The 17,987-nt window shown below is 35.8% G+C and overlaps 1 protein-coding gene across 7 annotated transcripts in view; it reads left to right on the plus strand.

Moving 5' to 3' along the window:
* Window positions 1-17,987, plus strand: part of MCU (mitochondrial calcium uniporter) — a 194,865-nt gene that overhangs the window by 138,532 nt on the left and 38,346 nt on the right. For all 7 annotated transcript variants that reach the window (XM_027062249.2, XM_027062247.2, XM_027062250.2 and 4 more), the window contains one exon: window positions 11,686-11,755. In XM_027062249.2, coding sequence (XP_026918050.1) covers window positions 11,686-11,755 — 70 coding nt within the window. The remainder of the gene's footprint in view (window positions 1-11,685; window positions 11,756-17,987) is intronic.

A 17,987-nucleotide genomic window follows, 5' to 3' on the forward strand; every position in this document is an offset into this window, starting at 1 on the left:
GTATTTTGCCCTTCCTGACAAATTTGTATGCTTCTTCCCTTCTATTAATGAGAATTATCACTGATTCTGTTCTCTTTTTGTCTTGGAAGCCAGGAGGTTGTAATAGTTTTCTATTGTTGCTCTAACGAATTACCACAAACTTTGTGGCTTAAACCAACATCAGTTTTTTATCTTACAGTTCAATAGGTTAGAAGTCAAATACAGGTCTCACTGGGCTGAAACCAAGGTGTCAGCAAGGCTGTGGTCTTTTCTGGAGGCTCCAAGAGAGAATCTGCTTTCTTGCCTTTTCCAGCCTCCAGGAGTTAGCCACTTGCCTTGGCCTCCTTCCTTAGCTACATTGGGCAGAATCTTTCTCAGTCTTTCTCACACTGCCATCTGTCTTGTTCTGCATACCCACATCTTCCTCCAATTCTGCGAAGGCCCCTGTGATAACTTGTTTCATCCAAATAATCCAGATAATCTCCCTATTTTAGACTCAGTTTATTAGCAATCTTAATTCCATCTGCAACCTTAATTTCTCTTTGCCATGTACGTGCCCACAAATTCCAGAGATGAGGGCATGAACAGCTTGGGGGTGGGCATTATTCTGGCTACCATAGAGGTTTAGAGCCAAATATGGAGCTTAATTTAGCAGTTGTGAAGGTTTTAGTGGCCCACATACTCTTTTCCCCCAATCTTTGTTTTCTAGCATTTTCTAGCATTTTTGTTTTCTTGGTCCTGGTTTTTTAATTTTAATTTCAGAATTTTTAAAATTAACCACCATTTTATCATATGTGTTTGTGTTGTAGTTGGTTCAGATTCTTTGTAGAACCAACAAAGCATGGGGGTTCCCGGGTGGCTTAGTCGATTGAGTGTCTGACTCTTGATTTCAGCTCACATCAGGATCCCAGGGTAATGGGGTTGAAGCCTTACATCAGACTCTGTGCTGAGTGTGGAGCCTACTTAAGATTCTCTCTCTCTCTCTCTCTCTCTCTCTCTCTCTCTCTCTCTCCCCCACTCCCACTCTCCCCCTTTTCCCTGTTCCCAGTCTTTTTCTCTCTCTCTAAAAAAAATAACCAAGGATAAATAAAATAATTTGAAAAATTGGACCCTGTGCATGCGTAGAAAATGAAGAGGATGGGAGTGATAGTGGTAATGGGGATCTCTCTATATAGATAAGGCTCTGTCAGTCTCTCAGACCATGTAAAGTTTGACAGGACAGAGTGTATAACGAAGTGTAAGTGTAACTTGCACTCCCATGTTGCTTCCTTATTTTGTCTTTTGGTTACAGACTTGCTTAGTTTTCTTCCTCGCTAAGGATAAAATAAAAGGGGCAAAATAAGTGGTTAGAAGTCACCTCACATCTTCCTTATATTAATGAAATAAACAATTTCAAACCAAAAGGAGACCTTCTATGATTTTAATTTTTGCTTCAGTCAGTAATGAAAAAGAATGTAGTTACCACTCAAATATAAATATCAGCTTTTTTTTTATTCCCCTGCAAGGAGAGGGATACAACAGCTGCTATAAAAATCACTCTCTACCCTCCCACGTGCTATGTAATTGTAATAGACTTATACCACAAGAAGACCAAAACATAACATAAAAAGTGAAAGAGCGAAGTAGTCGGTTTGTTTCAGAATTCCTTTTCTATTTACTGTAAATTACTTTACCAAATTAAAAATAAAATAAGCACACTGCCTGCATTTCTAACATAAGTGTCCTGCTTAATTGTAAATCTCAATCCAGAATATGAGTAATAGACGCATGTACTAACTGACTGATAATGTTCCTTCAGTCTCTCCAGACTTTATCCAACAGGAATACCCTAAGAACAACAAATCTACCTTCAATTACTTAGAGATTTAAAAACATTCGTAAGTGTTATTTGTCTTTAACACTGCCCTCATACAAATTAACATAGATTTTGAAAAACTTTCCTCCCTTTATCTTTTTGGAAACAGATTTATTTTAATTTGCTTAATTTTTAAAAATATCCTTAACAAAGCCTTTCTAGGGTATAATTTCAGATCATGAACACATAACTAAAAATTAATTCAACGAATAATAGTCATTAAAGATGCAATGCAAAGAGTAAGATCAAATAAGATAGTTGAGATGACTTTCATATATAATTCAAAACTGAAAATACTCAACCCGGGAATGGTCCACATCCCACATTCTCTGACTCCAGCTGATCTCTCCATCTGTTTAGGGATCACATGGGAACCAATCTCTCAGCAACCAATCCTGGTCAAAACTGCTTAACCAACTGAGCCACCCAGGCACCTCTTCTCTCTATTTTAAAGTAAAATATAGATTTATTTATTTTTCTGTAACCTTTAAAATGCAAGAGGAAAGCTAGGTTAGAAATAAAATACAGTTATCCTAAAAAGATTAGCCTCCATATACTTTACCCACATACCAACTTTTATTTATTCCTGTTAGGAAAAGACACAGAATAACAGTTTGGACTTCAATACCATGTTTTAGAGGGCATGAAGTTAAGAGAATGATTGAAAGTGTAAAAGATTGAATTCTTTGATTCAATATCCTCTTCTATGAATAGCATGTGTTTCCAGAAATCTAAAAATTATGTTTTGAGACTATAATAAAATATCAGCTATCTCAGCCATCAAAGAATAAAAAAAAACCACACAAGGAATAAAACTTTTGTTTTAAAATCTTATTAACCTCGGAGAGCCTGGGTGGCTCAGTCAGTTAAACATCTGACTCTTGAGTTCAGCTCAGGTCATGATCTCATGGTTTGTGAGATCAAGTCCCGCCTCGGGCTCTGCATGGAGCCTGCTTGAGATTCTCTGTCTTCCTCTCTATCTCTGCCGTTTCCCTGCTCATGTTTTTTTCCTCTCTCTAAAAAAAAAATAAAAATAAAAATAAAAAAAAATAAAAAAAACAGGGCATTTTGAGGTTAGTATATAATATATTTATGTTATTTTTTCTCTCAACTTTTACTATGAAAAATTTCAAACCTACAAAAAAATTACAGGAAGAGTGTGATGTATAGTGTTATACCCTTTGTCTAGATTCATCAGTTATTAATATTGTGCCACATTTACTCTGTTTCACCTTTCTCTCTTCATGTGCAGCTTGTGTATGCACACACACACAGACACACAAATTTTATTATTTCCTCATCCGTTTGACAGTATCAGTCATCATAATCCTTTACTGCTAAATGTTTCAGCCGTGTTTTTCCCAAGAACAATAATATCCTCTTGCTCTTATACAAAACACAGAATCTGATTTTACTTTTTCCTAAATCCTGTCTATTACCTGTGTTTTATCAGCATTTAAGAACAAAGGAAACAGTGAGGGAAATTATTAATAGCAGCCACCCACTTCACTTCCTAAGTTATTCACCATTATGTATCTTCCAGAAACCAAGTGTGAAAATGAAAGATAAAAGTTGATTTTCAAACCTAAATAAATACAAAGGAACCGATGGATAAGGTGCCTATAGCATTAAAAGTAGGCCCAATTTCTTGAGATACCACATATAGTTGAGCCATTCCCCTAAATATCTACTGGTATTTATTTTCATAAATTCATAGAGTTGGAAAGGCTTTATAATGTATGTTCTATAACCCATTCATTTTACAGATGAGAAGAACTGAGGTTCAGGGTCACATAACTAGAGATGAGACTAGAATCTTGCTTTTCAAACTCTCAGTGTCATATTTTTTCTATTATGTTGTCTCCCAACAAGCTTTAGATGCTTATGTTAGGGTCCTGATGAACGAGAAAGGTAAAATGTCTGAGGGTACTACATCTTTCTCTCTAGTATAACTCGAGTTCCCTTAGAGTTCATCTGAGTGAACTATAGTGGTGCTGCTCAAACTTGCATGTGCATATGAATTTCCTGGTAGTCTTGTTAAAATGCAAATTATGATTAGATAAGGCTGAGGTGGGCCTGAGATTTGCATTTGACATGTTTATCTGATTCTGATGCTGCAGACCCATGGACTATATTTTTGAGTAGTAGTTATCTAGAACCAGCACAGAAATCTCACCGCCCCTACGCTCTAGAAAAGTAGGAAAAAACTACAAAATATCTCGGTTATATAAAGTAATACAGAATACTATAACTAACCCCTGTTTACTCATCATCAACCTAAAACAAAATATTTCTTAAATTTCTTATTTTACTAACTTTTTATGTTGAAAAATTTCAAATCTACAGAAAATTTGAAAGAGTAATACAATGGGCATCCCTTTATCTAGATTCGCTAATTGTAAATATTTTCCAGTGTATACTTTTGTTTTCCCACTGAGCCTTTTGAGACCAATACAGTAATTTAGAGATGCAACGACCCCTTTTCCCAATATTGTTATATCAACAGATACTGAGTTCAAGATTTCCGTGGTACTTTGGAGGGAAATATGAATTTAGGTAATAAAAAATTGAACTTTAAGTCAAAACGAGCAACCAATGAAGTTACAGCTTTACTCTCAATAAAAACATCTTTCAAACCAGCTGTATTTATTCCTTTAACATTTATTGAGAGTTCATGCTCCAATGTGGTTTGTGTTTGGATTTCATTCCCTTATGTCTAAATTTCTATGCTTCTTTGAATTGTACAAATGATTGTTGAAAGGTACAAATGCTAGCCAGGTTTTTTTGGGTTGTAGTTCTTTGAGGAAGGGATGCATTTACACAACTATAGTAGCTGAAAGTAAAATAGATATTTAATATATATGTGAAAAAATTTGCACTGTGACTATCTCCCAAAATGCTTACAGTAATCATAATTACCTCCTTATTTCCCAGAGTAGTTTAGCAGTAAAATAAAAGTCAGTAATAATTCCCAAGGGAGAGAAACTGGGACATAAAGCAAAGTTGTAAAACTTGTCAAAGATATTAAGGTATAAGGAAGAAAATAAAGACAATGCAAATAAATATTTATTAAGCTTCTGTCTCCTAGGGTATGGGGAGCCGGGTGGGTACCAATATATAAAGAAATGAAAGCAGTCTTCTGGGTGATCATTACTTTGAAGGGGGAGGCAGACATCTAAACAGATATTAGAATACAATATGACAAATGAAAAAAAGACAAAATCTGAGGGCAACACAGGAAAGTTACAAAGGAAATGGAGAATGTAATGAATTTAGAAATGATAAAGGAGGGGCGCCTGGGTGGCTCAGTTGGTTGAGTATCTGACTTTGATTTTGGTTCGGGTCATGATGTCAAGGTCCTGGGATCCTGCTTCATGCTGAGTGTGGAGCCTGCTTGAGATTCTCTCTCTCCCTCTGCCCCTCTCCCTGGGTCACATGCTCACTTGCTCTCTCACTCTCTCTCTCTCTCTCTCTCTCTCTCTCTCTCTCTAAAAGTAAGTGAGATAAAAGAAACTGTAAGAATTAAGAATTTTTGTAAAATTAAAGGAATGGGTACATAACATGATAATATAGAATCTAGGTGAAAAGTGTAAGGGTGTTCACTACAAAATTCTTTCAATTTTGCTGCATGTTTGAAAAGTTTTATAATAAAAGGTTGGATAAAATAATAATTTTTTTAAAAACCCAAGTAAGGGGCACCTGGGTGGCTCAGTCAGTTAAATGTCCTATAATTTCACAGTGAGAGCCTGGAGCCTGCTTTGAATTCTGTGTCTCCCTCTGGCTTTACCCCTCCCCCACTCGCCCTCTCTCTCCCTCTCTCTCTCTCTCTCTCTCCCTCTCCCTCTCTCTCTCTCTCTCACAAATACATAAACATTAAAAAAAAAAAAACGAGGTAAGATGATATAAAGAGGCCAAAGTTTTCTTTTTTGTGTGTGAATGTAGTTTTTTAATAAATAGAAGGGAAGGAACAAGGTAGAAAAGAACTTTCCAGTTCACGGTGAGAAAGGCAGGTTGTCACTTAAGAAAAGGAGAAATTCCTTACTCTGGTATCATTAACATATCCTGTCATGAGACCCAAGAGGATAAACATGCATCCATTAAGGAAAACATAGCATTCATTAGGGTATAAACACATTCCAAATATAGGTGTAAAATTGCCTCGAATACTAGGGATTTAAACTGTACACTAAAGTTTTAGTTGTTATTGGACTCTTATTCTTGCACAGTATAAATCATATGTTGTAATTTTGGAGTGATACCAAAATCTAAAATAGAAACATTATTTATCAATGAAGTTTATACCAAATTCTCATAACTTTGTTAAGTTGTGATATACTAGAAATATCACTAATCTTTTACATGTCTTACAAACCTAGTTATTAATTTCAAGACCTCATGTAAGAATTGGCCCTAATGAGCATTTCTTGATACAGTTAAATGGATAAATATTTATATTTATTAGGATAAAATGATCTTTCATCAGTTCATATTACATAGAGTGATATGACATACAACTAGTTACAGTTAAGATTTGAGTGTTCTGGTTATTTTAGTCCATTGCTAGATCAGCAGTGTTGCAGAAGTTTATGACTGAGGTCTTGCCTTATATGCTTTTAGGTATGCTATCTTATTTGATCCTCAAAGCACTATTAGTGTGGGACAAGTATTAATTTTAAATAACTTTATTGGTAATTTAGGAGCTAGATTTAATTTCCTAACTCAAAATCTGATGTTGACCAGATGCAACAAAAAGCCCTTCCAAAAAAGTATAATAAAGTCCTCCATATTGCCTTGTTTTACAGATATGAAATTCTCTTGGAAACCAAAGGTATATAAATTGCTTCATGACTTACTTTATAAAGTAACAATATATTCTAGTAGGGAAATGTTGCCTATATTATAATAAAATGTAGTCACTGTTTAATAATGTTTTCAAAGAGAAAATAATTCTCTAATATTCAACTGTAATATAATTTAACTCACAAAACATTAATACCACCTTCATTTAAACTGCATCGGAAGCTTTGCTTCCTTGGTGAGTTATTGAAAGAAGAATAAAATATGCCTTATATTTAGTATAACCTTTTAAAATTTTTTATGGTACTACCTAAAGAGATTCTCTTTTTAAAACTTCAGATTTCTACTTTAAATATCATAAAGTGTTTATATTGTATAATATCTCTTTGTTTAGAGGTAGTTGTGGCTTTCAAAATACATTATACTTATTAAATGCTTTTCAGTAAGAGTAAGTCTTCAGTAAGAGTAAGATTGAAGATTGAGTTTCTGAATATCTTACATGTTGGTAGAACATCAGTCATTCAAATGTTATCACATTTATATTGTCATTACCCATAAATGAAATCAGCCTTGTGAAGTAGTCACGTGTGTTGTCATTGCTGTTGTTCATTCAACAAATGAGGATACTGAGACTTAGGGGTGGAAACTCAGGATAGTAAGTTGGAACTGGGCCCAGGGTTTTTGGTGTTTTCCCATACATTAGATCTCGCGGATTTGGAGTCACAGTGCTTATTTCAGTGAATGGTTAGAGTCGAAGTAGTGAAAAATTATCACAGATGTGATGCTTCAGCAATTATATTATATCAAGGACTTGGAAAAAAAACTGATGCCAAATTGTAGAAGCTATTATAGGTTTTTTTGTGTGTTAAAAAACAAATTCAACTGAGTAGATTTGAAGATCTAATTGGCTTTATTAAACAATTCATGAATTGGGCAGCATCCCATCTAGCAAGTACAGGGGAGCCCTGAGGAGTTGTACCAAATAGAAGGTAGGTGTATAGGTAGGAGGCTGGTGGGGGCGGCAAGAAAGTTAATTAGCAAAAGGAAAGGATTGTTCCCTAGAGGGAAGAGTAGAGTGTTTGATCATAACAGATTATCTCTTCTTCCTTTGGGGAATGCAGAGGGTTCTGGTGGTGGCAGACTCAGTGGCACCCATTAGAAAATTCCTCATGACCAGTTAAGACTACATTTCTGGGGGAGGTTGAAACTGCAGTTAGACTATATATAAAGCTCTGGTTTGGGGAGTTGGCCTAAGTGACACCATTCAGGGCCTCTGGTTTTCTTTTTAAGAAAAGACCCAGATTTAGACCTTGGCTTTAGACCAACTGAAATAATTTTACAGTGTTTGTCTCTGATTTTTTATATAAAGGGGATTGCCTTCACTTAAATAAAGGAACTACCTTTCTCTTTCTTATTTTCCTTTCTTTTCTTTCTTTCTTTTTCTTTTTTTTCCCCCTTCTGTTGTTTTCCCCTTATGGTCTAGTGTCTAACTGGCTATGAATATTTTGGGGATATTGACAGGTTATTTAGACTTGACATTCTTCCCAAGTTGCTGACAGAAATGTGTTGCTGAGTTTGCTCTTCTGAACAATGAAAAGTGAGTGTAGGGGAAGTTGCATAATTTATGATAGTAGTAAAAAACTTTAAGTTTTGACTTGAATTTAATAGTTTGCTCTGAAGGCATGAGATGTCTTTTTAGAATACTAAAGTTTGATATTTTATTAGCTTGAATCTTATGACTTGGGAAAATTAAGTTACGGTGTTTTGTAGTCTGACTCTAACTTGATAATGCTAGCATTTTTCTTTTCTAAGGGTTAAGATTTAAGAAGTGGTTGTATTACCAGAGCAGATGTTGTACTTTTAACTACAAGCTCCTGTTTTTCCTAGAAGTTCTCAAATTACTCATCAAAGATGTGGACTATCAGGACGCGCGTGGCTGAGTCAGTAGAACATGCAACTCTTGATTTCAGGGTTGTGAGTTTGAGCCCCACTTTGGGTGTAGAGATTACTCGAAAAAAAAAGAAAGATGTGGACTGTTTTGCACCAAAAGTATAAATCTGTCTTTTCTTTTCAAGGAGCTGTATTGACACCAAATCACTTTGTTCCCTTGGCATTGATATTGCCTAGAGATTTACTCTTTCTCTCATGATTTCTGCACATTTGGGTATTTGCTTTCTTAACCTTAATCTCCGTCTCTGCCTTTGAAATTTAAATGCATGAATAAATACATACCACTTGCCTGAATGTGTTTCTTTTTTAAACTTCTTGAGGGTTTTTTTTTTTAACTTTAAGCATCATTCAAGAATTTATTAAAAGCTTTCTATCTTCTTGTGATTTATTAAGAATATGTAATTAAAACAGCAAAATATATTCAGTCTAGGGGAGTCATGGAATACAGTTTAGAATAGCAATACCTCTTTGGTCTCTAGCACTTACATTCCTCTCCTTGGTTTTTGTCTTTGCTTTGGTTTGGTTGGAATGTTGTTATGGTTGACACATTAGAAAGAAAAAGGGCAAGAGCAAAACCATTTTTGTTTCTATTGGCCTTATTAGACTATAAGGTATTAGAAGGTTTAAGAAAGGAAAGGACCTATATGTGTGTTTGTGAACACTTCATAAGTAATATTTCATAATTACCAATATCATTATAGAAGTGACTGGGAAGGACTTTGGGAAAGTGATTTATCTCAGAACTACAGAGGCAGGGTTCTACAGCAAGAGTCAGCAAACATTTTCTTGAAGGGCCACATGATAAATATTTCAGACTTTCTGGGCCATAAAGTCGCTGTTCCAACTACTTAACTCTGCTACAACTCCTCAATTCTGCCACTGCAGTGTGGGAGTAGATGACTGAGCTATAGACTGGAAGTAAATGGGCTTGGTTTTGTTCCAGTACAACTTTATTTACAAAAACAGGTGGTTGGCCTGCCAACCTATATTCTTTAGCAGCCTACAAATAATATTCATAAGCAACCATGTGTTTATGCAGTTCTTTGCCCCACAAAAACATTTTTTTATTGTCGAGGAGAACTTGCAAAATCATAGAGGAACAGAGGACTTCCCGTTTTAAAATGGCCCGTCAGATTATACATAAATATTTTCAGGTAATGCAATATGCCAGTTGGAATTTCCTTTAAGATACTCTGGGAGAAAAAACTAGACGGATATAGATGAACCAAATTTGACAAAATGTTGGTAAATATAGAAGTGGGTGATGATACATGGAAGAAATTCATCACACTGTGCTCTTTACTTCTTTGTATGTTCTGAAATGCCCATGTTAGAAAGTTGCTATTTAAGTAAATAATAGCCTGGTAAAGGCAGCAGTTTTTCCCTTCTCTTGAAATAACCTTAAAATAAGAAAGTGAATAAGAAAGCAAGCTCCATCTTTGCAACCAGAGAGATCTCTGCAATCCTAAAGCACAATATATGAAAAAAGGTTTACCCGACCTAATGAAGAAAAAATGTGTATGTGAGAAGACCCTGAGAGATGAGATCTATGGTTCCAGATCCCCAACAAAGCCAAGAGAGCTTAGCTCTCCCAGAGAAGTGGTTGGCCTCAGTTTTTTCCAAAGCGGGGTTCAACACTAACCCTTTAACCAATACTTTCCTCAAAGAAACATTTATTTAGGGATTTTATGCCAATCCAAATAATTCTTTGATATGAAGGCAAAGACATTTTTTAACATGCCAAGTTTCAGAGAACTTTATTCTCATGAACCCTACTTCTACAGGATGAAATTCAGCCAACCAAGACATGAAAGGGGAAACTATAGTTAAAGTATTGGTAGTGAGCATAGAATCCATTGATCTATAAAATTAAGACATAGCCCCTGTGAATAAGAGGAGACTACTGTATTTATATTTTTAGTAAATGTCAGTCTCATATTTCTGCATGTTTTCCTAAGTGGGAAGGAGGTGGGAACTGAAGTTCACATGAAGGATATAAAGTCTGTTATGCATCATGGTTGTGTTAAGGTATGTCTTGTCATAGAGTCCTAAATGATTTTTCTTTTAGGGCTCATGGAATGGAATATGATATCTGGCTCAGAGGCAGATATTGTGTTTTAGTCGCTTAATGCCTTCCTTTAATACTTTCTGTGGCTGGGAGGGGTACCTGGGTAGCTCAGTTGGGTAAGCATTCGACTCTTGATTTTGGCTCAGGTCATGATCTCATGGTTTAGTTCGTGAGATGGAGCCCCACATGGGGCTCTGTGCTGACAGTGTGGAGCTTGCTTAGGATCCTCTCTCTCTCTCTCTCTCTCTGTCTCTCTCTCTGCCCCTCCCCCACTTGCACGGCATGTGCACTCACACTCTACCTCTCTGAAAATAAATAAATAAGCATGAAAAAAATTTTTAAATACTTTCTGTGAATAGGAAAGTATACAAAGGGATAAATATAATCATTTGACAAGTCAGAAACATATTTAATATTCTTTTTGAAACTTAGTTTAATTGCGTGAAACTAAATTCCAGATCTAAATCTTAAATGACACTACTCTTTGAGAAGGTAGTAAGATTATGAGTGATTTCCTTCTTAAATTAAAAAAAGGAAATTATTAGGGACTCAAGGAGTAAGGCTCCCTGACCAAATTAAAAATGAAAGAAAAAAAAAAAGGACAGTGAACAGAAAGATGAGATTTCTACCCAATAACAGCAAATTCATGATCAGCTACTTAAATAACTGGCTTACACCTAGTTATGAAGGCAATGCATGTGTAAACGCTAGCAAGAAAAGGAAGCACAAAAGCTTCACTTTTGACTGGATAGCCCTTAAGCAAATATTCATCTGTTTAAAAAGCAGATGAAAGAACAGTTTGTGTGATGTGTGTGTGTGTAAATATGTTTGTATAAAATCTTGAAAACAAGCCACAATGTTCATCACTGTTGTCTTAGGGTGGTATGAGTTAGAGAGACTTCTTTAAAGTATATTTTTAAACTTTTCTACAAAGAATACGCATTGCTTAAATAACCAGAAAGTTATTTCTGTATGAACATAATTTCACATTTGTTACTGTGTCCTGACAGTGGATGTGTCCTTTTGTGTTTTCTAGGTGCACCAGAGGCTCTCTTCCTGGCAGAATTTGGGAGTTGTTTATTGCAGTACTGTTGTGCCCTCTGATGGTGAGTTTTGGCAAATCCATTTTTTATGTCTATTTTCTTTTTCTTAACTCAGTGTTTCTCATTCTCTAACTAACATACAAATTTATATATCATACTCTTTCACTTCAGATGCACTTGGAGTCAGAGAGACAAGCAGGGGGAGGCAATGCTAAAGAGAAAGAAAATTTGAATGAAGATATAGTGACTTTAGAGGAGAAATCAGAAAGAAAAGCTAATAGGCCCATCCAGTTTTCATAGATCAAGGAATGTTATTATCTCATCTCTTCATTTATGTTTTAAAACTGGGGACAAAGGTAATGTGAAGATCACAGAAGCACCATCTTTGGTATTTCCTAACCACTGGGTCTTTGTTCTATGTATCGTGATCAAACTCTCCAGCCCCTTCACGTCATCAGGGCCTAGAAAGAAGCAATTCAAAATCTGCAACCTCCTGCCTGATTGTTTTTTTCTTCCCTGATGGTACTATCCTTTTTGATGTGGGGAAGAATGAACCGATGCTTGGGGACCACATGCAGTCCTTTGTAAAAGTCCATAATGCTGCAAACTGACAATAGGACGGAGGCTGTTGTTGCAGTAGTGGAGGGATATGTTTACAGCTCTTCTTGTCATTTCTCTCACTCAGTATTGGACACTCACAGTTTATATTATTTGCTTAATAGGGTTGAGTGTTAATATATTTCCTCTGTATAAAGTTTAGTTTGATAGAATTCTAATTTCAACCTTATAAACATTAAATTTATAGGCAAAGCAACCATCAAAAGAGCATCTAGCAAACTTAAAGACACCTAAAGCAACGAAATCTCAGCAGAATTTTTAGAGTCCTAGGATCCCCGTTATTGATCAGAATCGATATTTAGAGTGTTACCAGAACCCTCCCCCTCAAAGCTGTTTAAATTTAATGCAGCTGCTATTATCCTGTATGGAAGTATTTCAGTAATGTAACAGTGCTACAGTTGTACTGGGATATCTAGATGAATATTATTCCAGGACATAAATGCTAGTAGGTTGACTGTATTTTGCATAAGGGGTGGAAGGCAATATTTTTGCAAAAGCTGAAGGGATACATACTTTAAAAGAAGTTTGGGTCCCCAAATTCCTACCAATACTATTGTCCTTCTTAAGAAAACCAATTCATATTAGTAATCAAAAAATAGAAGCACATAATTGGTTTAATGCAACTCATTGCCCATACTATCCGCAAATTATACATCTTTCTTATTTTTACTTCTAAGCTAATTTTACCTTAGGTCTGTATAGTGTATGAGAAAACTCTGCTTAATACATAGCTACTTGTAGCCAGCCGTCTCTGTGATCATTTACTGCTCTCAGTTGAGACTGCCGGATCATATTCTTTATCAAATCATTTTTAAAAAGTACAAAATCTAAAATACCACATTATGTTTATATGCCTATTATATATGCCTAATATTACTACCTCTCAATAATTGCATGTTAATTATGTTGTTTGACCGATCTTCTGTTTATGACTATAATAGCTCAGATAACAGATATAAATGATTTTAAATGTTTAACCTTCTTACCAAAGCAATCTAAAGGTTCTTAGTTTTTCTTATGCCACAAATACTTTTAAAGATCTGGTGAAAGCTCTCTATATATATCTGCTTACATACATACATACATACATACATACATACACATATACATAGGAAATTTTACACATAATTTCTTAATGATAAAGACTCCCTTAAACCAACTCATGGACTCCTCATCTCATGGCCCTCAACCTCAGATACATTGTATACAGGCGCACAGGTACGTACCCATATCTGTGCACATGTTCCCTTTCATGAGAGGCATTATGTTTAGAGGTTAAGTATGAGACAAGCTTTGGAGTCAAGCAGATCTAGGCTTACATCCCAGTTTCACTATTTAACCACCTTATAACTTTAGACAAGGGCATTAGCTTCTCAAAGCCTCTTTTCTCATTTGTGAAATGGAGATAGTAATAGTTATCACCTCTGAGAGAGAAACAACTTACCCTGCAGAAATAGTACTTATCCACCAGAATGACTTACTCTATAAAGAGTGCTTGTGGTAGTGTTAAAGACCTCTAATCTAAGAACAGTGGTTTGGGGCTTCTCGTTTTAATTTCATTGTGCCCCCATCCTCAACTATAAAACTACGCAAAATTTTTATGACTGTATTGTTTGTACCTACTTAAGATCTCCAAAGCCTTGTTTATACCTGCTTAAGATTTCCAAAGCCTTTAGGGAGTTCCTCTTCACATTAATGAAAGTTAAGGATGAGAGTAATTCTGCTATAGACAGGTTGAATGTATAATTTATCATCCAACCCAGGATACTTTTGAGAATGAAAAGGGGGCAACCAGAGTTTTCCTGACAGATTTTCACAGTGTAACCCAGGACGTATTGTCCCCTAAGCTTTTGGGAAAGTGTCAAGGGTGAGCTAGCATAAGAACAAGGAAAATAGCCCCTTCTAGCTGCCTTCCTTTCTCTATCCAGAATGTGATGCTACTCAGTTAACCCTGTTTTGAGAATTGTGGTAGAGAGTTGTGTTTATTTTGTAGTTAACAAAAGATGTAAGATTTTCATACAACAGTTAGAGAGCAAATAATTTTTGTAATAAAGGGCTATTGAAAATTCCTGTTTAATAATAAATAACCATCTGTTTAATTAACCCAAGTATAGATAACATATAAATTCTTTTTTTATTTTTTTAAAATATTTTTGAATGTTTATTTATTTTTGAGAGAGAGAGAGAGAGAGAGAATGAGCAGGGGAGGGGTAGAGAGAGAGGGAGACACAGAATCTGAAGCAGGCTCCAGGCTCTGAGCTGTCAGCAGAGCCTGACACGGGGCTCGGACTCACGAGCCATGAGATCATGACCTGAGCCGAAGTCGGACACTCAACCAACTGAGCCAGGCAGGTGCTGCTGATAACATATAAATTCTTAATCTAAGGTCTGTGGATGGTTTGGAGAACTAAATATTGCCCCAACTTTCTTCTTTGGTTTTTGTCCTGTTATGTTTTTAAATTAAAAAAAAATTTTTTTAATTTTTAAAAAATGTTTATCTTGAGAGAGAGAGAGCAAGCAGGGGAGGGACAGTGAGAGAGAGAGAGAGAGAGAGAGAGAGAGAGAGAGAGAGAGAGATCCCAAGCAGGCTCCACACTGTCAGTGCAGAGCCCAGTGCGGGGCTGAATCCCACAAAGGGTGAGATCATGACCTGAGCCAAAACCAAGAGTTGGATGCTTAACTGACAGCCACTTAGGAACCCCTGTCCTGTTCCTTTTTTTTTTTTTTTTAAGCTTCATTGAGATATGTTTTACATATCCTAAAATTCACCTGTCATTTCATAGCATCATAACAATCCAGTGTTAGACTACTTCCTTCACCCCTAAAAGTTCCCTGGTTCCTGTTTTGCAGTCATTCCCTTCTCCCACCTTGTGCCCCATGCAATCACTAATCCACTTTCTGCCTCTAATAATTAAATCTTGTCCAAAAATATCATATGAATGGACTCCTACAGTATGTAGTCTTTTGCATGTAGCTTGTTTTATGTTATGATAATGCTTTTGAGGTTTATCCCTGTTATATGGTGTTGCAGCTCTTTCCTTTATTTTTATTGCTGAGAAGTATTTTGGTATATGGAAATATCACATTTTGTTTATTCACCAAATGAAAGATATTTGGGTTGTTTTCCATTTTGGCCTGTTCATACTGCTGGTATCAACATTTGCCTGTAAGTCTGGGTGAACATATGTTTCCATTTCCTTTGGGTACTTAGTGGAAAGTAGGGTTATATGGTATATGCTTAGCTTTTTAAGAAATTGCAAACTGTTTTCCAAAGTGGCTGTACCACTTTGCATTCCCACCAGCAACATGTAAGTGTTCCAGTTTCCCCACATCTTCCCCAACGCTTGTTTGAATCAATCTTCTTGATTATAGATATTTTAGTGGATATGTAGTATTATTTCATTGCATTTCACTGATGACTAATGATGTTGAGCATCTTTTTATTTTATTTTTTCATTTTAGAGTTTGCGTGAGCGGATGAGAGGGGGCAGAGCGAGAGACAGAATCTTAAGCAGGCACTGCGCTCAGTCCGTGATCCCCTGGGATCATGACCTGAGCTGAAATCAAAAGTCAGATGCTCAACTGACTGAGCCACCCAGACGCCCTGTTGAGCATCTTTTAATGTGCTTATTAACCATTCAAGTATTTTCTTTGGTAAAGCATCCAAATTTTTGTCCATTTAAAAAAGTTGACCATCTTAGTCGTGATTTATAAGGATTCTTTATATATTCTAGAGCTTTTCCTGTTGCTTTTCAAATAGTTTTGGGGGAAAAAAGGATTTGTTTGAGTCATCTTACTAATGGCCACTTTTTATACACATTTGGAAATTCTGTCTTTACTGTCATCATCATATTGAGGGCACAAACTACACCACCACTGTGTTTCATTCCAACTGTTTAAAAACTTGACAACAAAAAAGAAATGAAACTAATGAAACCACTTAATCGCCAAAGATGCTAGAACACAAAGCTCTGGGGTCTTAATATGGCAGAGTTGTCACCAACCTAAAGATGAAGTTGGGAATGCTGAAACAGACTATAGGTTTCCATTTAAAAAATATATCTTATAGTTTGGACTTTTTGTTTAAGTAGAAGTTTCAGTTAGGAGCTACCAAAATGTGATTGCACTTGTTCTATCACAAAACCCTTTTTTGTAAGGTTCTATAAAAATTGACTTTCACATTGCTGAGAAAAGCTGCCACATGAAATTGGAAAGACCTTTAAACTTTATGTGCTGACAGTTTTGAACTGGCTTAGCTTAGAGTAGAAGCAAATTTGTCAAATTTCAGATGATGTCATCTAATCTAGGATTGCTGTCAGTTATTCCAATACTTTGAAGTAAGTTTTGAATGAATTGGAAACTATCCCATTTCCCTTCAGAATACAACTTGATGAAACTACTGATTTGCTCTAAAGCCTTAGTTCCTACTTTTTGTCTGTTAATAAGCATGCTGACACAATCAAAAAAAATCTCAAATATGTGTGATTCTCTTACGGAAATTAGAAAATCTGTTAACGTTAATGGCTGTAACCTTCTTTGGAAGATTGTTAAATTTCTTTGCCAAAATAACTACCAGAAAAAAAATTTTTTTGATGCTAAGAAAGATCTTGGTACTCTCTGCACAGATGGTACATCTTCCAAGCTTAGTAACATGCATATTTATATTGCCTTAGAGAAGAAAGGAGCCCCACCCATTGTAATAATGCACTGGGTGTTGTTGGTTTTGTTTTTTTTTTTTTTCACTTGCACATACTGGCATTGAAGGCTTTTCCCAGAGTCCTAAAAGAAGCCTTGCCTGCTACCACAGAAGTAGTCACTATCATAAGATGATTTTATCAAAATAGAAAATTTTTCTTTGCTTGGTTAAACTTTTGACAGGAGTTTTGCTTTTTACTTATTTTTATTTATTTGTTTTTTGAATTTTTTACAATCTAAATCCAAGTTAGTTAACATATAGTGTAATAATGATTTCAGGAATAGAATTTAGTGATTCATCATTTACATATAACAAGTGCCATTTACATGCCAACACGTGTCCTGCTTAATGCCCCTTGCCCATTTAGCCCATTCCCCCACCCAATACCCCTCCAGCAACCCTCAGTTTGTTCTCTGTATTTAAGAGTCTGTTATGGTTTGTCTCCCTCTCTGTTTTAATACTATTTTTGCTTCCCTTCCCTTATGTTCATCTGTTTTGTATCTTAAATTCCACATATGAGTGAAATCATATACTTGTCTTTCTTTGACTGACTTATTTCAGTTAGCTTAATGCACTCTAATTCCATCCACATTGTTGCAAATGGCAAAATTTCATTCTTTTGATTGGCAAATAGTACTCCATTGTGTATATATACCACATCTTCTTTGTCCATTCATCAGATAATGGACATTTGGGTTCTTTCCATACTTTGGCTATTGTCGATAGTGCTGCTTGTAAACATTGGGGTGCATGTGCCCCTTCAAAACAGCATACCTGTATCTCTTGTATAAATACCTAGTAGTGCAATTGCTGGCTCGTAGGGTAGTTCTGTTTTTAATTTTTTGAGAACCTCCATACTGTTTTCCAGCGTTGCTGTACCAGTTAGTATTCCCACCAGCCGTGCAAAAGAGATCCTCTTCCTCCACATTGTCGCCGACATCTGTGATTGCCTGAGTTGTTAATTTTAGCCATTCTGACAGG

This window comes from Acinonyx jubatus, chromosome D2, assembly GCF_027475565.1.
Source record: "Acinonyx jubatus isolate Ajub_Pintada_27869175 chromosome D2, VMU_Ajub_asm_v1.0, whole genome shotgun sequence".
NCBI classification, from domain to species: domain Eukaryota; kingdom Metazoa; phylum Chordata; class Mammalia; order Carnivora; family Felidae; genus Acinonyx; species Acinonyx jubatus.